Source organism: Rutilus rutilus (genome assembly GCF_951802725.1).
Source record: "Rutilus rutilus genome assembly, chromosome: 5".
In the NCBI taxonomy this organism is placed as follows: Eukaryota; Metazoa; Chordata; class Actinopteri; order Cypriniformes; family Leuciscidae; genus Rutilus; species Rutilus rutilus.
The window spans coordinates 10,137,507-10,162,334 of record NC_140213.1 but is presented as its reverse complement, the minus strand read 5'-3'; the positions used below and the strand labels follow the sequence as shown (position 1 = coordinate 10,162,334).

Below are 24,828 nucleotides of genomic sequence, written 5' to 3'. Positions count from 1 at the left end.
AACTTCTTTTAATGAATCTGTTTGAGATTTAATTAACGCTAGATGTTTTGCTATAAATTACAGACATGGCATCTGTGGACTATTTCTCATGTTTCGCAGTTATTTCGCTTTATTTCTAGATTCAATCATAGGCTCGTTCTTACATAGTAAAGCACGTTAGTACATGCGCACTCTTCAGAAACGGTGCTTTAACTCTCTTGACAAATTAAAAGACGTAAATTACATTTGTATGTATTCTAAATAAAAGACACAGGTTGTACTGAATGTCAGCTTGCTTATTTTGCTCAAGATTTATTAAGTGCACATGTCATGCAAACTAGAAACTATGCTTCTAACCACAGGTCAAGAGCTGTCGTTCCAACTACACAATGTTGCAATGCTGTTTGTGAATGTTCGTTAGAACTCGTTGAACTATGCTGATAACGACGGAACTTGCGAACATAGTTGGCTAACAATGCTTTTGGGAAACGCACCGAATCCGAGTAAGGTTTAATTTGGATGGTAATGGATTGAATCTCAGGAAAAGGAACATCTTTTCTACAATTGTACATTTGTTAAGTGGGGCAGACTTTTGGGACAGATTGTGGGACAGACTGATTGATAAGAAAAAAAGAAATGCCTACTTTGATGATCACATTGTTAAATTTGGTGTCTTTAAATTTTTATTTCAATCCTTAAAGCAATTTAAGGAATTAAATAAAACATCCTTCCAGCCTTACGCCACCCCTCGGTAGTGACCTGGTCTGTTCTGATGGCTCACAGATCATGTCCTCAAGTTTTAAGCCTCCGTCGAATTCTGTCAGTCATCCTTCTCGACTCGATACTAGAGCTACAGCATCTGCGCCATGAGCATGCACATCTAATGCAGACCAATCAGGCTTTCCAGGCAGACTTCAGGGAGTTGAGAGAAGTCTGTGCAGAGGTCAGGGAATTAGTTCAAGTGGCTCAGTCCATTCGAGCCACATAAACATTGGCGTCACAGTCATCCAATCCCCCTGTGATGGAAAATTTGCTGAGCTCCCCCCACCACCATGGCCTGAGCCTGACGTTGACCTGAGGACACAGGTGGGTGCCCTTGAACTGTCCGATTTGGGTGCAACTACTTACCAACCTGTCATGCCAGGGACTAGAAAGTATTTGTTTTCCCGGCTACTCAATCACGCCCTCCTCAGCCATATGCTCCTGATGCTTGCAGACTTCCTTCCCCTCCTATCCCTAAAGAGTTTCAAGAGTTTCTAACACCTGCAGACATGCCCTTACCTACGCCCTCCCTAAGTTCATTCGGCCTGATCCGGGTGAGTTTGCTCAACTTAGGATAGCTTTGGTGAACTAAATTTTTCAAATACCAGATCTTAGTGGATCACCATAAGCTTGAGGAGGCTAGAATGATAGCGGATGCTTATTTGAACTCACCTACCCTATTCAAAGATAAAATGGCCTTAAGCCTTAAGGATGATTGCTATTGTCCTTGAGAGTTTTGACTTCAAGTGAGGTGATATCTCCACCTTCCAGAGGTTTGCTCTTCATGTGTAGTCACTAGTGGGCCTACTGAAGACCCTGGAACGTGATGGTGAACTGGAACTGAGTTGAGGGTCCCATGTTACGCACTTCTGAGTTACAAGCTTCCTCCTGAGCAGTGAGCTGAGTTTTACCGTCATATGTACCTCCAACCTGACATGACCCCTAGTCTGGCTGACTTATAGAACTGTCTCCTTTACGAAACCTAGTGCCACAGCTATGTTGCCAAGCCAATGCCTTTGGGCTTGCACACTCAGTCAGACTCTGGGAAGAGAACTGTGACCATCCTGCATGGGGTTGGAGAATCAGTAGTTGAGACTCCCTTCCCTCGGAAAGATCCTGTTTCACAAACCAAGCCTGCTAAAGTGAAACAGTATTGCCCTTTCTGATAAGACTGAGCATTACTTGAGCAAGTGTGCATTATTTGCCAATCATACCTCAGATCAGGTCAGGACATGGGTTCGTAGTAACAACCGTTGTTGGATTTGCGCCAGGGCACACCATGCTGCTCAATGTGACCTAAAGAAGCCTTGCATCCTGGAAGGATTCAGCTAACATGGAGAAGAGCCTGACGAATTCTTCTCCGGATAGGTTCATTCTAGATAAACCCTCAGTCGGATGACAAGTTATGTTAAAAGTGTTTCCTGTGAATCTGCATTATGAAGATCACACCTTCGCTCTTCTTGTTGATAGCTCTGAGAGGACTATTATGCTCTCCACTGTGGTTTGGGCATCCTGGGTGTACCTGAAGACCTTCTATTGAGGATGGTGAGAGATGATATTTAGGTGCTTGATGGTTCCTCCTTATCCTTTCATATCTCTCCCCTCTGTAAACCCCAGACCAGTTATAAGATTGACAATGCCTTTATTGCAGGAAGTCTTAATTAAAGTCTTGCTGGAAGTAGAGGCAATTCTGAACTCAAAACCCTTGGGGTATGTCTCATCAGACTTGGCAGATGCTGACCCGGTGAAGCCAAATAGTCTCCTCATGGGGCAGCCCGATGAGTTTCTGCCTCAAGTCGTTTACCCAGAATCTGAGATGTTGGGTCTCCACAACTGGAGACATTCCCAGGTCCTTGGGGAATGATTCTGGTCCAGGTTCATAAGGGATTATTTTCCTAGCCTCCAAACTCAGCAGAAATGGCAAGCCTGTCCTCCTGAGTTGAAGGAGAAAACATTTGTTTTGATCGTAGACCCTCAACTACCTTGGAACTTATGGCCTGTGAGACAAGTCATCAACACCCGCCTTAGCCCGGATGGTCATATCAGTTCAGCTGATGTGGAGATAAAGGGCCAAGTTGATACTTGACCGATAGCATGGAAGCAAAGATGCTCTTTGCCAGTCTGAGGACACGCAATACAAACAAGCACAATTGACAATGAAAGCCAAGGAGACTTACGAGTTGATGAGTTGATGTAATATGCTCTCGTTCATAGAGATTTTTAGAGGAATACCGAGGCTTTTTAGGTTGCGTAGAAATCTGCAATCTCTGACCCAGTTTGTTTGCTGGCTGCAATACGCTGTATTTCCTGCCAACTGGCATCCCGGGGTGTCGAAATACTATTGGGTGAACTGACAGTGGGCGAGATCACACAGGCCAAAACAAAAACAGACATTCCAACACGGAACACACATTTCAAAGCAAAATAACTGGCTGTAGAAGTGTTTTTCATAGAAACGAGTATGTGAACTCAGCATGTTTCCTAAATATCTGCAAACATTTATGGTATTTTTATGCTTTATTTTTATGCTTTAGTTATGAAAAAGTTACATACATCACCTTTAATGATGTGATGTTAATCTGTATTCTGTTATAATACAGAACGTGTGATTAGCATTATGTTTTGTTAAATGCTGCTCATTTATGCCACCCATATTTGGGCACTGTATGTTATTAATGGCAATTTATCGCTTATGCCATGTATTTTCTGGTAGATACCTCATTTATGTATATTAGTCAAGTCAAGTCACCTTCATTTATATAGCGCTTTTAACAATATAGATTGTTTCAAAGCAGCTTTACAGTGATAATACGAAATTAAAGTAACAGAGATTGTTTTGGCTTTACAGCAGCTCTAAAATAAAGTTATTGTCCAGCTAAAGTTAGTTTTGATTGATTCACTTCCGTCGCAACGATCATTAGTTATTAACTTAGGGGCCGCTAACACGACACCGTTCTAACAGAAAACCCTTAATGCGATCCGGCCGCTCATTTGCACAAAACAGTGCCTGGTGGCTCGAGAACGCAAACCATGAAATAGGTTCCAAGGTGCAAGCCTTGAAAAAATTATAATACAGAATTTTTTATTGCTTCCGTGTAGCCACGTGAACCGGAATTATCCTGACAACGTTTTATCTGTACAGAGGTAAAGGGAAGGGAAGGAGGCCTTCACAGGGGAGACTAGTTCAGGCTTCAGGACTGCGTTGTCATTGTGTCCAGACGCAGGTCCTTCATCAGATCTGGATACGGCCTGGATCCAGTGGACTGCGTTAAACCTCGGGATAAACAGAGAGACTAATATTAGCGTAGACGCCATCCTTCTTATGATGTAACAAGTACATCAGGATTCATGGGAAGTGTTCCCGGTTCCGGCTGACCTAATCTATGCAGCCTAACATTGAATTACAGAAGTCTATAATGTGTTATGTGTATGCTAGGTCAAAGAGATGTGTTTTTAGTCTAGATTTGAACTGACAGAGTGTGTCTGCTTCCCGGACAATGTTAGGAAGACTGTTCCAAAGTTTTGGTGCTAAATAGGAGAAGGATCTACCGCCAGCAGTCGATTTTGATATTCTAGATATTATCTACTGGCCGGTTTTGAGATTGCAATAGACGTGACGGACTATAATGCGTTAAGAGCTCGCTCAAGTACTGCGGAGCTAAACCATTTAGTGCTTTGTAAGTTATCAGCAATATTTTAATATTACACTATGTTTATGTATAGAAACCTCACTGATGTGAATTGGGGATAATTATGTTGTATAACAGAGAATGGTTATTATTTTTATATATATTTAGTTTATTCATTATCTTTATTGTAATACATTTTTCTTCAGACTATTTACATCTTTGAATATACATTTGTGGCCCATCCCTCTACCTCCAGCTGTCCATTACCTGTCCATTACCAAATGTCCAGTACCATTACCTGTCGCCTAATTTCTTGTCCTCTGACAAGCTCCCAGGGTGGTTTACTCGCCCATTACCTAATTAGAACCTAACAGTCCAAAAGCCTCTCCAACAGGAATATTCTACAAAATTTATCTTTTTTTCTGTTCCACAGAAGAAAGTCAATCATACAGGATTTGAATAACATGAGGGTACGTGAATGATAAAATTTTCATTTTTGGATGAGCTATTATTGTAAGTTTGGTTACTCTTTATTTTAAGGTGTCATTGTTACAGTGTAATTATATATTTAAGTACTGAGTAATATTAAGCAACTACATGTAGGGTTAGGGTAGAATTAGGATTTGGTTGAGGGTTAGTTGCTTGTAATTATGCATAATTTACTGTTATTACTATGATAAGTACATGTAACAAGGACACTGTAAAAAAAAGTGTTACCGTAAGTTTTACTGCTTCCTGTTCCATAACACAAAAAGTCGCAGTCAGAGTCACTGAACTGTTCTACTATGATCAGAGAATAACTTCACCAGGATCTGACAGCAGGTGTGTCGTTCAGTTGTGGTCGGCTCTGATCATAGGGAGGACAGTGCATGTTCTGATTGGACGCAGCAGTTGGAAAGAACTTGTCACATATTATCAATATATAGTGTGGGACTTTTTTACATTCCCCTTTTTTCACATCAGTGTTTACAGATCACTGAAAACTAAGTGAATTGTTTTGTCAGCTCAAAGCAACAAACAGAGACGACGCACCATCAGCACAGTCTCCTGCTTGCTTGTGTGGGTTATGTATGTGTGTTTAATCGGATCCATCATTTAATGTCATGCATCACGCATCCTGATAGTTCTCATTCATAAAAATACATTAATCTCTAACCATATCAAAAGGTCAGTGCCAAAGTTCAAAGTGTAACAATCAATTACTGAATGTGCCTGATGTTTATTGCCCATACTAAACGAGCAATTGACAAGGAGAAAAAATAGATTTAGTTTACCAAGGTTGGAAAATGAGTCCTTATAAGGTATTAAAGAGAAGGATATTATTAGCTGCGTTTCCTAAATCAAGCATCCCTAATATTGCTCATATGCAGGGGGACCTTAAGTATTAGGTCAAGCATGATGCCTCAAGTTGTGTAGCTTGTTGAGGAATAATCAACTTTTTTAGGTGATCAGATTTATTTTGATTGTTGTTATGACTAGATGGATGATAATGGATAAAAAAAATCCCTTAGACATACTAAAGGAGGGATACGAGTCATATCTAGAGCTCAGAATATTTTAGAGCAGTGGTTCTTAAATGTTTCATGCCAAGTACCACCTCTGACAGGTTGATTAAATCCAGAGATGTCATAGTTTGATTAAGTTGGAACATTTCTGTACAGTTTCATTAACAATAAAAAAAAAAATGTAGTGCAGCGTTTCTGATTGAGAAGCAATATCTTGCCTTTCGTAGATCAGCTTAGTTTCTTGATGCTTTCTTTTTAAGTACAGAAATAAAAATTGTATGCACACTCTGATCATTTCTGCAACAACTGGAGGACATTGGTCAGTGTTTAACCTATTTACATCTCACAACTATTAGCCTTTGCAAAGCAGTATTATAATTTTACGTAGATTCGAAAAAATATTTTAATTGTGTGTGTTGTGTGTGTAAGGTGTGTGTGAGAGTCTCCTAGTGCAAGAACATAGAACACTGTTTTAATAATCTCTTGTCATGCTTTAAAAAATACACTCATTTTGATGCGTTGACTATAGCAGACTATGATTCATGATTATGAATGTACATGTACTGTGTCATTTGATAATATATTTTATAGTTTATAGTTTGATATAGTAACTATATTTTAAATGTACTGACTTAAATATATTTACTTCCATAATAAGTAATCTATTAAAAAGCATCACTGCCAGTAAGTGTTTGATTTTCACACGCTGTCTTGTTGTATAAAATGCAGCACAGATATATTAATGTGTGTGATTTCTTCAGCTCTATTTTTTCCTTCCTCTCTGTTGTGTGAGCGTGTGTGCGTGTACGCATGTGTGTGTGTGTTTGTGTATCAGTGAATGTGTGAAGCTGTCAGCTGGGATTTTTTTCAAACACTGAAGAATTAATTAAAAAGGTGTTGAAAACACATGACTCTAGACAACACAGACCCTTGCTCTCCTCTGACACCCCCTCCGCACTCGCTTCTCTGTAACTCTCTCTCTCTCTCTTGGCTATACCAGGATAAAAAAAAAAAAATGTTATTTTACATAAACAAATAATGGCGAGAGTGGTGATTTGTTAGGAAAACACTGTATTATAAATATGAATGTAGAATGTACTGTTAGCAGCTCCCTTTCTAGGAATCAGAAATGACGATGACACGTGTCCCATAAGACCCTTGGGGTCACTGCTGGTTTTTTTTACCATTATTTCTATGAAAGGCATCTGTGTTGGTTAAACAATAATTTTGACTTTCTGCACTGGGTATGAACAGTATATTTGCAGTAATGGAAACAGGAGGGGCTAATTTAGCAACAATTTAAAAATCAAGCAGTTAAAGGGTAAGTTAATAAATATAGAAAATTCTGTCATTAATGACTCACCCTCATGCCGTTCCAAACCCATAAGGATTTGTATTTCAATAACATATTTTAAATCAACATTAAAGTCTGACAATAATAGATGCTGTTTTTATCCTCAAATATCGCTTAAAAAACATTATATTTCAGGTCAGTCCATTCAATGGGCAGGTGTAAAGCAAAGGCTGAGCTCAAGTTTCAAGACACCAATTACTTTATGGCTGTTTCTATGGTATATGGAGCTTCCAACAGCAGCTGCAGTGATGCTGTCATCAAAAAGCAAGTAGCCTACCGTAAAGATCAAGTGAAGACTTTAAATGGATATTTGTCATCATACACTGAATTTTTTTTTTTTTTTTGATTACCAGTTAAACTAAGAGAATTTGCTATTGTTCCAAAGGGTGTGATGTTAGTTTTAAGAAGCTCAGTGAAAATCAACACTGATGATTTTTGTGGAAATATTTATATCGATAATGATGATGTTTCGAAACACCAATGTAGCAATAAGGTTATAAGCAATATTCTTTGTTCTGTCTCTTTTTCTGCAGCAAGATTTTTTTTGGTCTTCTTTATTTGATATTATCTATTGAAACAAAGCATGGATAGTGCAAAACAAGTTTTGTATCAGTAAGAAAACTAGAGTAGAAATACGTGTATTTTATATGCTTTTTATTTTCAGAATGACTTTGTTTAAAGTAAAGGACAATATATTATACAATTATTTATTTTATTAGGAGTATACCAAATACATAAAAAGATGTGGGCTCTTTCCTCATTTTATAAATGAGATGAAACTATACATACAGTAAACCTTTTGGAGCAAATAAATTTAAAAAAGCGCTGAAAACATGTAATGTTGTAAAAGCCAAAAAAAAAAAAAAAAAAAAAATCTGGCAGCTAATGTTAAAATGTGACTGTGATATTTAATGTTTTTGTGGCATTAAATAAAAAAATATGACTTTACATAATTGCCTTTTATCCACCATACTGTAATAAAAGCAGAAGCTTCATAAAAATCTATTTTCTGTATAAATTGTTCTTTCTGACGTGGAATTGTTTTTCTAGGAGGAGGAACTTGTTATGCTTGAAAAACAGAGTAGGCAGTGCTTTACAGTAAGTTACATCACATCCTTTCCTGGTATCTTCACACAGATACTGTATTAAAAAAGTAGTTCAGTTTTACTTTTCTAGCTGGCAAAGAGCAGTGGCGACTAGTGTATTATAAAATAGAGGAGGCACAATAATTGTAGTGGTCTGCGGACCCTCTCCAGAGGACTTTTTTATTTTTTATCATTATCTAAAAAGAAAATGACATATATACAGCAAGAAAATATAAATACAGTTCCACTCACCTAGACTGTCAGTTGAAGAAACATATCCATCCTTCTAACCTTTTAATTTAAATGTCTGTGTTAAAAGAACATGTTCAGCCATTTAGTGAAGGTGATTGATGTAGTCTATATCCAAATTTGGCGTGCGTACGTGCGGTCTTCCTTCATTTTTAATTTATAGAATAAATTTGTTGGCGATCAAATCTTTAATATCTCTACTCTCCATAATTAAGGTAGTTGCTAGCAGAAGCAGTTTAAACTAATATCACATCATTTATGTCTTTGCACTGATTGGTTGATACCAAGGGAGGCTAGTCTAGTTTTTTCTCAACACTCTAACTGCTAAAAGTGAAATACTCAATGGTGATTGGCTAATCTTACCAGCAGAGGGAAAAGTCTCTGGCTATGAATTTGCCTCCCCCCTCCCTTTCTCTTTCCCCTCAGACTCGTCTTAGCACAGATTCCCTTCACGACACTTGCGTTGGAGGAGCAGCGGTGGTTTTGAGTTCAGTGATATTTTATGGTGTTACAATGGTGAAACCTGCTAACTCTTTATTGTGATGGTCCTCTAACAGACATTCTACTGACTATATGTAACTTTGCACATCAACTAGGTTCTAACCCTACCAGTCTACTAAAATACTCTACTAACACTCTAATGAGAGTAGGCCTAGGTGCAATGTTGCTTATAGTCAACAGAATGTGTTAAAGGGACCATCAAAATAAAGTGAAACCTAAGTTATTATCTTTAATTGACAGCGGGCCAACATTTCTTTAAATTCTAATCTGAGTATATGTTTCTCCACGTTGGGTGCACAGCAGCATCTCTTTATAAGCCTCATACACTAATAATTTAATAAGCACTAATAGAGACATGTTCAGAACACATGAAAGCTCTCTGCACTTCTGAGAAAAGATTTGTACTGAGGGAATTCTTGTTTCTGAGGAAGAGAAGACACACACATATTTACTTTCCTATCTCAAACCTAATGTTGCCATAGGCTACTTCTCTCCTTCCCACTCGTTTTGCGCTCTTTGTCTCTTTACTTCTTCTGTCTTCCTCTGAGGAGAACACTATGATTTCTGAAAGCTTCTCCAGTGAGGTCCCTGAGGGACAGACTCGACATGAAAACAGCTTCTTCTGCTCTCATATCTCTCCTACTCTGAACCAACCATCACGACATGTACGGTAAACGCTTTAAACAGAGACAGCGAGCGATGATCTGACTTTGGCAGCTGGAAATATTTGGCAGCTGTGTAGAATTTGAGAGTTATAATTTGGAAGTCAGATTGCATTTGCAAGGAAATACAGTAGCAGTCCTTGCAGGGAGGAAAATAATACTGTTCAAGTTCAATTCAGTTTGGAAATCATACTGTTCAGAAGTTTGGGGTCAGTTACAATTATTATTTTTTTTGTGTGTGAAGAAATTAATACTTTTATTCAGCAAGGATGCATTAAATTGGTCAAAAGTGACAGTAAAGACTTTTACAAACATTTCTGTTTCAACTAAATGCTGTTCTCATGAACTTCTATTTATCAAAAATCCTGAAAAAAATGCTCCACAGTATCCACAAAAATAAAACAACACAGCTCTTTTCAACTGTGATAATAATAAGACATTTTCTTGATCACCTAATAAGCATTTTATGGCCCGTTCTGGTTGGCTGTCAATGTTTCTTTATCATTCATCAGCTGGACAAAAATCGTTCTTAAATTGATCCCAACGATTGTTATTGTTCCTCTGTGCCGTTATCGCTATAGTTGTGTCTTTAGAAGGATATCTGAAGGAGCATGTGACATTGAATACTGGAGTAATGGCTGATGAAAATTCAGCTTTGCCATCACAGGAATAAATTACATTCTAAAATATATTAAATTGAAAGCAGTTTATTTGAATTGTAATAATATTTAACAATATTACTGTTTTTACAGTATTTCTGAGCAAATGAATGCAGCCTTGGTGAGCAGAAGAGACTTTTACATTTAAAAATCTTACCGATCTCAAACTTTTGAACAGTGGTGTGCAGTTACGTGTTCATCTCATTCCAAACCTGTGCCGGTATGAATTCCTTTCTTCCATGTAACAAAAAAGAATATATTTAGAAGAATTTCTGAACTGTTATATGAATGAAAGTTATTAACCACTGACTTTACTTTTTTTATATATATATATCTTCTTTTGTGTTTTGCAGAACAAAATGAGTTAATATTTAGTTTGAATCATCCCTTTAAGGCTGAATGAACAACAAAAGTTTGAAGTTTGAGTGTAAACGTTAAGCAGTCTAAAAAGTTTAAAAAGCAAGGTTAGGGCATACGAACAAACCCAAAGCAGAATGTTCGAGGAGTATCAATGCATTGCGGTCTTGCAAGCACTGTAATAACGTTTGTGGTGTGATTAGTCGTGTGTGGTGGCGGCAAAGCCGTGGGCCTCCTCGTCTGGGATCGGCACCAACTCTGTAGTGACGTTTACTCCTGTGAGGAGCTGTCAACATTTAAAAGACGCACAGCAGAGATGGTTCACTGTGAGTGAATGCTTGGCACAACATTGGGAGCCTTCACTCTTTCCGTACTGGAAAAAGACAGAGGAAACGCGGATGGAACAAAAATGGGCAAAATGTGAAAAGAAAAGAGACAGAGAGGGAAAGTGTGAGCAATGATGGAGAGTAAAACTCATTGGAAAGACTGTGTGTGCTTGTTTTTTTTTTTTCAGTTTGATGGTCACGGCTTCTTACACAATACTGAAGAAAAACAGAAATCACAACAGAAAAATGCATAGATTAGAAGAGGGAAAGTCAGGCAAGAAAGTAAAAATGAAGATCTCTTTTGTTCTCAGCTGATTGTTTTCAATACTGTTAACATCATTTTTGCAACCCAAGTCGTCTCAACACCGTCATACTCGTTAATCATGAGGAAGGAGTGAAACTAGTGGAGTTAAGTGTCTGAAAACATTACATTCAGTGTGTATATTTGTTTTGAAAAGAACATTATTGCCGTAATAGGTACTCTTTGTAAAAGTATGTTAAAGGGTACTGCTTTTTCACAAGGGCAACCACTAAGCAATAAAAGATTGCTCTAGATAATATGTAACTAGATTGTTTTCCTTATGTGAAATCTCTAACAGAGATTGGCCTTCTTGGAGAAGCCAATCTCAGAATTCACTGCATCGAGGTCAGTGAAAAAAAATACTCCAAAATGGCTGATCCAAGAAGCTGAGGAAATTTCGTTGTTTAGGAAATAAGGCATACAGTTGTGAAATAGTTGAGTCTCTTGTTTACTTCTCAAGTCAGTCACATAAAGTTTCATTTTGGTTAGGACAAGGACAAGTTCTCGTTTTCCATTTGCGCTGTCATTTAATGATTGTTTTGTGTACAAATGCATCAGACTTTTTTTTTTCTTTTTTTTTTAAGAAACATCCTGATCCCAACATTCCGTTCCATTCCATCGCGCTCCGCCAAGCTGTTTTTGACCTCAAGAACATGTTCTATGTGAACTTTCCAATGGCTGCCTAAGTAGTAGCCAATGAGGTGACTCACTAGGATTTGGAAGAGAGCCAGTATCACCACACATGTCTATGTGACCTGATGTGATATCAGTCCAGTCAGACTCATACTGACCTTTGTCTAAAAGTGCAGAAGGTAAATGGGTTATTCTCGGTGTGTGTGTCTCTAATGTGTGATTCAACATAAAGGTCAGTTGTCAACTCTGAGAGATGTTAGATTTTGCCCTGTGGAGATTTTTTTAAATCAATGTATTGCTTGATAATATGATTGACTGACTAAATGTAGGTCATGTGATAACACTGGTACGTTAAAGGGTTTGACGTCAGGCTTGTTAAATGCGTTTTGTTTGAGAGAGATGGATATCCTTTGCCCTCTGAGGGTGTTTATTTGGTTCAAGGTATTTAATTGTACACAGACTGTTGCCCTGCATTATGCTTTTATGAGATTTGTTTTGGTAAAGTATTGACTGAGAGTCGTGCTATGTTTTATGAAGTGTTCTCCAGACCCCCTCAGCCTCAGACGCCCACGGACCGCTGGCTGAACGTCTGATGCATATGGCACACTTAACTGGAAACACTTCAGGATTTTCTAAGTCGTCATCTGACTGGTTGAATTCTACAGGATGGTGACGTGTGTGTCGTGTTCTTTAGCGGTCCGCCTGGAAACAAAGATGCCATGAGGCCAAACCCCCTCATGGAAAAGAACATTGTTGTGTTTACAACTGTGACAATGAGCACTTATCAGGATCTACTAAACACTGGATTTTTAAAATGTATGTGAAGAATGTAAAGTTTGCGGCATAAACTCCTAGAGTTTTGCACACCGGCCTGTTATTGTAGGGACACTGACGTTACGTCTTCATGCCCCTGAACATGACATGAACAAAACTAACTGTGATTAGTTGCTTTACATGTTATTCAGACGGCCTTTGGCAAGTCCTTGGCCAATGAAAGCTGCTATGGAGTCCAGACCTTCTGCCATCAGTCTGAAAGCCTGACTACGCGAGACTAACCTATAGAAGGCTTCAGGATAGAGTCATTAAACCTGGAAATGAGTAAGCATTTCTGCACTTCCAGTTCCACTGTCCCAAAGTCAACGGGTTTTATGAATGGGTTTTTAATTAATTGCCTGAAATAAGGTCTGTGGTTAATACAAGCTCAATACATTTTCAGTTAATTCTATGACATAAGAATCTACTACTTGTGATATTCATAAGGTTGTATTGTTATATAATTGTTGGCACTGGCACTTATAAACACTAAATGGGTAAAAAGTACAATAAATAGGCTTAGTTTTGGAGCCAAATGTTGGAGTTGGAATAAATAGCTCTGTTTTTTTTTTTGTTTTTTTGAGAAATAAAAGCCAAATGCTTGATTATTTTACAGCCACATCATTTTCATTATGCATTATTTGTTTTGGTTGTTTAAAAACACACTAATTTTTTTATCCGATTACTCGATTAATCGATCGATAAAGTGCTAGATTAATCGATTACAAAAAGAATCGATAGCTGCAGCCCTAGTTGTATGTGTCTCAGGTTTTCGGTGACATTAAACGTCATCACTCCAAATAGGAAAACTCATCTACTCACTTGTGTTTATAATCAGGCTCATGCAAACTCTTCTAAGTCAAACTTTCCAACAGGATTTTAAATAAAGATTAAAAGAGTTGTCTGAAGCTTTGCGGTGGTAACGTTAAGGCCACTTAACTCGTGTAGTCGTTTTATAGCTTACGTTTAACTTTTTTACTTCTGCTGATTGCATAGAGGCTTCAAAATTCATAGAAGTTGTGTTAATTTGTGAAGATTATCATGATGAACAAAGTGTGAAAGAATCATAAACTTTTGTTGGTCACAGAGCTTATTTTCTGCAATTATCCAAAAATCACATTTTGTTGAGGAAACCAGGGTGATGCTATCACTCATTATCATTCGTCATCACTCTAGTCTATTGACTTTCCGATCTAAATAATGATTTACAGCAAACTTGTGGCCAAATATATTGTGTTTTTCAGACAAAATGACACAACTGTGTTGTGTAAATGCACTCTGAAAGTGCTCTTATACAATGATGACTAAAATACTAGAGAAAGCTTTGACCGAGTATTTGACAGATAGGAATGAGTATTATGTGTTCTGAGGGTGTGAAAAGAGCTGTCAATTTGACCCCAATTATTTTAAATGGGTTTATATGCATCATTTTATTCCAACAACTATTTCAAAACAGAAGCTCAATTTAATATTGACAGTATTCTGTTCTGAAGACAGCCCTGGCTTGAAGAAAAAAACTAGCTTACCTTTAAATTAACTAGTGTGTGATTTTGGTCAGTTTGCCTCCATCTAGAAGTAATAAACACTGAATATTTCAGAGAAATAACTCTGATAGAAAACCAATATATTGCGAAAACCAAAAGATCCGACCATATGCGTATTTTGCAAAGCACTTCTATTAAAGGGATAGTTCACCCAAAAATGAACATTCTGTCATTAATTACTCTCGTTCCAAACCCGTAAGACTTTCAGCTAAAATTCTTTGCAATCACATACCTTTTTAGTAGTGACTGAATAACAGTGACTCCTCACTGTTTAAATATTTATTTTAATGTGTGTTACAGTGTATTATACTACAATAATTCATCAAAGGATGGCACCATACGCCTCCACAGATGTCTGGACTGAGCCCAGAATATCAACTGACCCTATAAAGTCCCACTGTGGTGTGCTCAATGTCATATTTGATATCACAATGAGTTTCTAAAATTACATTTACAGTTCCTAACTTTAATATCTTGCATATACTTGTCTGTTGACTGACAAAGAGGAGCCAATCAGACGATTAGCATGAAATCAGATCTAATTACGGCTCCGAATATACTCAACTCCACACATAATGAGAGATTTAAAGAGTTAAATATTCATCTGCTGTTTGTTATATCACTGTGAGCAGATGCTCTATGATTATTTAGACGTTGGTGAGTCTAAAAAAGACAACAAAGGAAAGAAAACCATGAGTAGAAAGATGACTGGCCAACCAATGTCAAATATAAGTGTCCTCCTCCAGAAGTGAAGCCAGAACAGCCCGGGGTGATTATGTGGATTTAAGGAAGTCTTTGAGGGCAGAGTTACGCTCCCTCTTGTCTGGCACGCACGTGCGTTTTCCAGACTCGGCAGAAACCACAGGAGGTTTGCACCCGGCTGCTGATTTTTAAATGGAAGCTAACAGTTTTTGCGTCCCTTCCAGCAGATCTTGAAATGTCAGACGAACCCAAATATAATGCGAAAGATGCTTAGATAAGTAAAGCAAGTCTGTCATAATCTGATCTGCCCACACTTCCCTATTAAGATGTATCAACCATTTAGGGTCAACAAAGTATTAAACTTAAAGGGACATTTTCGTTCATTTATTTCTTCTTTGGAACACAGCAGAAGATGTTTAAAAAAATGTTTCAACAGTTTTTGTCCATAAATGGAAGTCAATAGTGCCCAATAGTGACATTTTTCAAAATATATTATGTTGTGCTTCACAGAAGAAAGAAAGTCATACAGATATGGAGATGTGAAAAAGAAGTGCATTTAATTGTATTGAATGTGCACTTGTAGTGAACTTTAAATCTTAAAAATATATATTTTTATATAAATGGTAGGCCTTCTTGCAGATAATATAATATTAATGAAATAAAAGGACACTAATGTGTAGGCTATATAAAGAGTTTCTTCTTATTTTCATTACTTTTTATTCATCAATTTTAACTTTTTAAATTTATTAATACACTTAAGAACACTTTTAAAAAGCAAACTTTGTAATAATGCCAAATTAATGTTTTAATTAAAAGTAAAATTAAAAGTAAACATTTTAGATATTACATTTAAATTTAATATATTTTTTCAGAACAAATCAGAAAGATTTCTGAAGGATCATGTGACACTGAAGACTGGAGTAAAGATGCTGAAAATTCAGCTGTCATCAGAGGAATGTAATAATATTTGGCAAAATGACTGTTTTTACTGTATTTCTTATTAAATAAATGCAGGCTTGGTGAGCATAAGAGACTTCTTTCAAAATGTTTTCCAACTTTTGACAGCTACTGTCTGTACGTGCACATCTCATTCTGTACCCTGTATGCTACGAACATGAATGATACCTCAAAATGCAGCTGGTTGGTGTGCTATTACTTATGTAATCGTATAAAAACAACATAGGTCAATGGAAAGTATCCACCATGATCGACAACCAAATGTGTACTGTATGTTTGCACACATTCCACAGGCTCAAATTCAAGCAAATTTTTGGATGCACAAGCAATACCAATGTTTACTGTCTGCATCTCTGAACAAACCCCTAACCTCAAGTATTAAACTTTGGCTTGTTACTCATTCAGCACATTTAGGCCGGGTTTCACAGACAGGGCTTTGACTAAACCAGGATTAGGCCTTAGTTAAATTAGGACTTTTAAGTAGCTTTTATAAACATGCCTAAAAAAATAAAAATTTAGTGTGCATCTTGAGACAAAACAATTCCACTGACATATTTTAAGATATGTCAGTGTAAGTTGCTTTCAGTTAAAACCGCTCAAACATGCATTTTAGTCTGGGACTAGGCTTAAAGGGATAGTTCACTTTGAAATTAAATTTTGGTATGTTTTAGCTTACCTGAAGGGCATCCAAGATGTAGGTGTCTTTTTTTCCTCAGTAGTTTCAATTTTGATATTTTAGGTCAAACCGTTCTTGTCTGTCAGTCATATAATGCAGGTCTGCGGTCACTGTCTCAAAACAGCATGCACAAGTCCAAATTAAAACAATTCCCCATCGTCCAAATGAAACAATTCCCCATCGTAAGTACACTTTGATGGCCTAAGACACGAAACGAGCGGTTTGTGTGAGAAAACGAACAGTATTTATATAGTTTTTGCCTCTTGAACAAAGCCGCGTCCAACTGATCTGACGGCGCGGGCAGGTATAGATATATACACTGATGTCGCCTTGGCTAATGAACTGCAATAGCGAAGGCGACATCTAGTGTTTCTATATCTATATCCGCCCGCGTGCGGGTATAGAAACACTAGCACTAGATGTGTCAGTGTATATATCTATACCCGCCCGCGCCGTCAGATCAGTTGGACGCGGCTTTGTTCAAGAGGCAAAAACTATATAAATACGGTTCGTTTTCTCACACAAACCGCTCGTTTCGTGTCTTAGGCCATCAATGTGTACTTACGATGGGGAATTGTTTCATTTGGACGATGGGGAATTGTTTTAATTTGGACTTGTTCATGCTCTTTGAGACAGTGACCATAGACCTGCATTATTTGACTGACAGACAAGAACGGTTTGACCTAAAAATATCAAAATTGAAACTACTGCGGAAACAAAGACACCTACATCTTGGATGCCCTTCAGGTAAGCTAAAACATACCAAAATTTAATTTCAAAGTGAACTATCCCTTTAAGCCTTGTCTGTGAAACAGGGGGTTTATGCTACAGACATGAATGATACTTCAATTGGTGCAGCTTGTTGAGGAGAGTGTTACTATAACTTTTTTAACCAATCCTAGGAATTATGAAATGGACGACAAAAGCACATAGAATTATAATTCTTCTACAGACAAAAAGTAAGTTATACAGGTTTGGAACGACATGACAGAATTTTCATTTTTGGGTTAACTATTCTAGGTGAGCTCTTATGACCTGGACAACTAAGACTGCGTTCACACTGCAGGGCTTAATGCTCAATTCCGATTTTTTGAAAAAAATGGATTTTTTTGCAAGGCCGTTCACATTTCCAATTAAATGCGACCTTTTGTGATCTCCTGTGTGAACGTGAAATGACCCAGAAGTGACCCGCATGCGCAAAAGAGTACTCAACGGTCAACGACGTCACTTGTTGTTTGCGGAAGTAGCTAAACTTCAACTAACTGTGATTCACTCACACACACACACACACAACACACGAGCGCGCGCAGCGACCGTTACACAAGAGCCAGACAGCAGCCGCTGACCTATCTAATATCAGCACAAATAAGTTAACATAACGTTAGTCTACTCTTATTCACATTGGATATATAATGATGGTGGCCGTGGGCTTTTATTTATTTTTTTAATTAACGGGCTCGTCGAGGTCGACCCGTTCGGCAGATTTACCTCAGTTTTCAAACTGACGACTACTTCAACGCAGACTTATGCCGTTTGTCGCGTATCAATGACGTGCGGGTCGGATACATGCGACCTGGCCGTTCAGACTGAAGTCGCATTTCAAAAGATCGGATATGTATCGGATTTGGACCACATACCCAAGTGGCCTGGGTCGCATTTGAAAAGATCAGATACAGGTCGCATAGAAACAAAAAAATCGGAATTGGGTCGTTTCAGCCTGCAGTGTGAACGTAGCCTAAGTAACCGCCTAACAGCTACCCAGAACACAGTAACAACCCAGAAAAGTGTGCTAAAAACACTTAGGCATCACTCTAGCAACAGCATAGCAACATCCAGGCAACCATCCATGCATGACACCCTAGCATCATAAGCCCTAAGCCAAAACCTAAAAACCTTTAGCATTAAAAAAAAAAAAAAGAATAAACATTATTCAGTCTCTCGTAACACTTTATTTTTCTCTTCCTTTTGAAGATGTCAAAAAAGTAGGTTTTTACCAGAGTTGGCTTCTGGGGGCTATTTTGTACATAAAGAAGAATAGCTGGGTCAGAAGGAAACAAAACAAACGTCTAGGTACAGACGACCCATGCCACTAAAGCTGCCCCCCCCCTGACCACAGTCTCAGTGGGGGACTTCCTGTCCAGAAAAGCTCTCAGCCTGAGTCAGTCCTGCCAGATTCCCCATAACCCTGATGTGTTTGTGTGAGGGTTACTGGCTCACTCTTGGCTCACACACTCTCACATCTCTCCAAATGGATGCTTTATAATTACAGAAGCCATTTATTTTTAAGAGTTATGCATATTCATTTTGAAAATGGAGCCATGGAGAACAATTCTGTCAGTCACATCAAGACAGAGAGTTCGTCTGCAATATTTTGGATACATAAAACATCAATCTCAGGAGTTAAAGGGCAGACCTACTCCAATATACCATAATAGACCCACAACACAAATAAATGAAAGAAAGAGGATATGATCCCAAAGGACTAATACTGCCTAATACTAATACTGTGCTGTACTGTGTACTGTAACAGTAGGCATTATGCAGCAATTTGCAATAGTACATGTTAGCATCATGTAATACATAGCAGAGACATGCCACTCATATAAAAATGAATAAGAGAAATTGGAACACCCAATATGGCAGCTCTATCTGAGGGATACTCCACCCAAAAATGAAAACTCTCTCATTATTTACCTATGAATATATAAGGCTGTCACGTCACGTGAAATGAAAGATACTCAGGAGGTGAACTGATCATTTCAATCAAACAGAGAGCCCGACTGTCACATGACAAAGAAGGCACAACTCGGACCAGAAGACTCGGAAGCTGAACTAATCAATTCTGTTTCCTGATCATATCTGTAAAAAAAAAAAAAAAAAAAAAATACGTACAATCAACCTGGATGTTTAAGTAATTTCAACTTAAATTACATTAAACTGACTCAAAGTTAGACTTAGCCTACATTAAACTCAAAAAATGAGTTGAATCTTGTATAACTTTTATAATTTTAATAACTTATTTTGATGAGTTAAAGCAGTGTAAAAACATGTCATAATTTATAATCATATAATTAGCAACAAACGAAAGGTTGTTGCGCAAATGCTAATGCTTGGCCAACACAAAATGAACAAATCGCTCTCTGAGACAACTCCTTATTCCAGAGTCATACAAAAGAATCGTTCAAAATGAACGAATTGTTCATGATCGACCCATCATTAAAATGTTGGTCATTCATGTATACGGAAAATTCACATTTTGTCCTCAGTACATATTCTGCATACTACAGAAACATAGTATGAATAGTATGGTTACATGCTGTCCGCTATTAAGACCACAATCAAACTTTGTTATAATGTCTTAGGTGCTATCCATCTTTGTAACCTTCTATCATACATTCTAAAAAACATAAGCATTTAAAACGTAACCATGGTAACATACCTATGATGGTATTTGCATACGCGCTTGCATAGATCATGTCAAATTATCTAAAGCTTAAACACGTCTTTTACGGCCTTTTGATCACAATGATTTCCCTCTGGAAATGCTAATGTCATTATTATTATTGCCATTATCTGAATACTCTGGCCACACTGTAAACACAGAGGCTAATAAAACCCTGTCAGACACCATGCAGTTCAATTAACAGAGCTTTACTATAGCATTCCTCTCTTTAATGGGAAAGAGCAGTGGAAATGGCTGTGGTACGCCTCAGGGAGAGTTTATAGTCACTCATACTTTTGTCTGTTTTCACTTGTTAAATGTGGATGAAAAATATTCCCCTAATTCAGCACAATTTCTCTCTCTCTCTCTCTGCCCCCACCCCTTTTCTGTCTTTGAGCTAAAATTATGACTTGTGGAATTAAATATAGAGTGCCAGAGAGCTCAGGAGAGTGTTTAAATGGTTATTTTTCTCATTTACACACACATTCTTCATACGGAGGGAGGAAAAACTCTCTTTCATTCTCTCTCTCACTCTCTCGGTTTCCTTTTATCTTTTTGGTGGGGCTGATTTTCCTCTGGCAGGACACAGCAGAAAAAAAAAAAGAAGAGAGCGAGAGAGATGCCTGCCTTTATTCTGGTCCACACGTGGCTTCACCGTCTCTCTGTGCAGTGTGTTAGTTGTGCTGGTTAGTCTTGTGGTCAGATATCAGTGTAAAGAGATCAAAATGAAGCTTGTTATTGTTTCATGGATTAAGGTGATAAATCTAGCACAGCTGGATCTCAAGAGGATAAAACCTGGATTTAACTCAGTTAAAAGTGAAGCGTATAATTACACTTATACATGTGGTGGCATCGCTGTAAAAAGCCCCTTTTGGAACCTTTTTTTTTAAGAGTGTATCCTATATTTCCAGCTAAGCCATTTAAAGGTGATTTTCAGTAAATGACGTTGCAGCTTTACACAGAATTTTAGTGCTAACATGTGAATGGTTGAAATGCGTTATGCAATCATTACATGTGTAAATGACAAACGTGGTACATTTACCACGAAAGGTAATTTTACCTCAGTTTAAGAAGAACAACTGCTTTTGTTCAGAGATAAAGGCTAAAGCCTGCTGACACAACAAACACACACCCACGCTTACCCATCACATTTCTTGAGAATCTAATGGACACATGTCCCAGGAAGCAGATCAAAGCCTTTGATTACTAAAACACACACCCTGACCCAATGCAAAACATTTCAGCAGTATCCACCCAAAAACTGCTGGGTTTTGGAAAAACAGACATTCCAAACAGTGTTTGCAGTTTCAAATTCCCTACTGACTTATATTGACACACACAGACCAAGTCAACGCGAACAATCTGAGAAAATCTGTTCCTCTATACCTGATGCCCACAGTCAGACTTTAGTCAGCCATCTTTAGTCAACCCTTTTGAAAAAGAAATACACAGATACTGTATATATATAGAATGCTGTAATTTTATAATTACTATTATTGTCTAGTTAAAGTATGGATAAAGTGTAATGTCAAATGTACTGATCAGCATTTATGGAAAACTAAAATATATTTTAATGAGATTTCTATTGAAACGTGTATGTCATGTAAGGTAAAAGCTGTTTGTAAGGATGAAGTTTCAATTTAGTCTATTTAAAACATATTAACTTTAAATAATAATATTGCATAACACACATTTAACCTACAGTTTAAATTATAATCAAGTACTCATGCAACAAGTTGGTTTATCTCAGCTGATCTAAAGAAATACAACCCAGCCATAGGAAATAAAATCATGAAAGAGATCTCTTTGATGCACATGTAAGCAGTGTGTAAGTGAAGCAGCAGCATAACTGTAATAGCAGGCTCGCATTGTGCTTTTAGACAACAACTTCAACTCAACAAATCTGAGCTCTCCTTTAAAAGCCTGGAAATATCCTCTGAGCTGTAGAAGTTGAGTTGCAGAGTCACATGTGGCTTTGCGTTGTAGTGTTTCTAATCAGCTCTGCAGTTACTCATCATGAGGAGAACATGTGTATGTAGGGTGGAACGGAAACGGCTGGCCGCAATTGCACTGCTCAGCGTGATCCTTTTCCCTTGATGAATCTAAGGCAAACTAATCTACAGCAGAGTATGGCTACTGTATCTGGCATACTTTACTGGGACTGCACAAACTCTCCAGCATTTCTCCACCACTGTAGTCTACCCAGACAGCACCATAGTGTCGGCCCAGATACGGGCCACATCTGGTACATGTGGATTCAACGCGTACCAGATGTAGGCCGGATCTGGGTCAACACTATTTTGCTGTCTGGGCAGGCACGTTTAGGCAAATTTACACTGCACCGACAGACGCCGACCAACAGCAACACACACTTCGTTGGGTTTTGACAGATCAGTGTTTTGCCCGTCACCGTCTGTTGGCATTGGTTGGTGCTTGTTTTTACCGATTGAACAGCGACGTACTGTAATCTGGTTATTGTCCCAGATGGTCAGTGTCTGTCGGTGCAATGTGAATTGGTCTTTTAATTAAATTAATTAAGTTTCTAAACACATTCCGGAAGAGTAGACACTCCCATCTAATCTTCTAATTGACCACCAGAGCATTCAAGCAGCCACTTACATTACTCTGGTGTCAGTTGTTCCGGCAACCCGCTACCTCCCCAACACCACATCTATACTTTAGGTGTCTTGCCTGTAATCATCTCCATGCATAGTAGTCCCATAGGAGGTATATTAGAGCTTGAGTTGACCCTCCTCCATCGCAGCCAGCGAGATAAACTTGTTTAACCATCCATCTATTCTTCGCTGTCCTATGTAGGGATTGCAGGGATGCTAGACCCTATCACAGCATCTTGGGCCTTAGGCAGGGAAACACCTTGGATGAATGGCCAGTCCATCACAAGGATACAAACGTGTTTAACCTTTACAGTTAAATGATTAAATGGGAGTCGGGACTCATGAAACTGCAATTTAAAATGCCAAAAGTACACTCAACTACACTCTACATCCAGTTATAACAATCTTCTCCATTATATGACAAATTACTGCTGTAGGTTTCCAGTCCAGGTAGGCATAAGAAATAAACCTGCATGTCCATGTTCCCCAAAGTTGTGTAGACCTAATCAGACTGAAACCATCCGATCATTTCTGCCAGAACTTGACATTTTTTTGCCAATGGTTTTGGGTGGTCCATGGCCATGCCGTCTGATCGAGGCAAACTGGTAACTTATTCAGCCTAGATAATGAAAAATAAATAAACAGCAGAAGTTGACCAGCCAATGGATGAGCAGAAACATGAAAGAGAATCTCCCTCTCCAGTCCACAACTCTCTGAGTGAGACCTTCAGCCAAACCTCACAGTACCCGAGGACCTCAAGCTGTCCACGAATGTAATGACTTACACATACAACTGACGTTACCACATTTACGCCTCATCAGCAATGGATAGAGAGAGTCCTGCAGGAATAGTTCTGCCAAATGTGACAATTTGGTCATCATTTATTTACTTAAATATCTAGTGGTCAGGTTCTTCAGTAAATTCGTTCAACTCAGGAAGTTTGTGGGATTTTTTGTGAGAACTTGTTGCTAAAATTTTGTATTTAAGTAACAATACTTGCATGTCATTCAGAAGTTCTTAGTTATGAATATATTTGAAGTATCTGCCTGATTATCTAACCATACGTTGGCATAGAGTAAGTGAATAGAGTTATAAAATGAATGTTCAGTTCAGATCATTTGCTCTAGGAAGATTTTGATTAAAAAAAAAATTTGAGTTCAAATGAGATCTCTGACTTTTGATCTTAGCCTTTGGGATCTTGGCAATTCTGAGCACAGTTTGTTGAAATCTCATCTGGAACTCTAGAAGAGACACATTACTAGGTTATTTTTCTCAGGAAACAAAGCAGGATAATCTGTCTAGAATAAACAACTGAAATATTAAAGAGACCTCCTTTTCATTGTGTCTTTGCATTTGATTCTTTCACAACTCTTTCAGTGAGATTATGCTTATTCTTTATCACAATCACGAGGTTGTTTTAGGTTAGTCTGCCAGCTTGTATCATAATAAGTAGAGTCTGTGAACCTTGCCAGCCATAAACCAAAGTGCTGCTGTTCATTTTTCCAGCACCCTTGCATTCAGCCATCTCAAATTTCCAAGATTAACTTTTCCTCCGAAGGCAAAAACACAGGTAAAAAAGCTCTGAAGAGATTAAACATGAGCACTTGGCGGAGGAATGCCCTGTCAAAGGCTGTCAAGCCGGGCAAGGAAGATGAGTACTATGATGAATGTTAAATGTGTTAATGAGAAAAGTAGCAGCACGTGCCTGTGCTCGCCTGCGCTGCCAGAAGCTGCAAACCAAGTTTGAGAAACAGAAGACGAGAAAGAAAGGACCTATCCCTTACCTGGAGAGATCTCTCCTTCACTCTGATCCCCAGAATCTGAGTCCATCTCTCCACAAAGAACCTCTCCTCTCCTCTTTTCACTCCACTTCCTCTGTTTCTGTCTGTCTCTGTCCTGTCCCTCCTCACTGAAAACTGTTTTCTTGAGCTCAAATGCACCAGCCCTCCGTGTTCAGAATTTAACTGACTCAATGAGTGCGCGCTGTTTGCCGAGCGCCTTTTTTGTGCAGTCAGACTGCCTTCTTTCACTGATACTCTCTTGCTTCCACTTTCTCCTCTCGTTTGCTTCCTTCTCC

General features: G+C 38.2%; 1 protein-coding gene across 1 annotated transcript in view; it reads right to left on the bottom strand.

Moving 5' to 3' along the window:
• tnfaip8l3 (tumor necrosis factor, alpha-induced protein 8-like 3) overlaps positions 1-24,828 on the bottom strand; it is a 42,990-nt gene extending 18,162 nt beyond the window's left edge. The window contains exon 1 of the mRNA XM_084409777.1: positions 24,536-24,828. Within this exon, the coding sequence (XP_084265903.1) occupies positions 24,536-24,581 (46 nt within the window). The 5' untranslated portion in view covers positions 24,582-24,828. The remainder of the gene's footprint in view (positions 1-24,535) is intronic.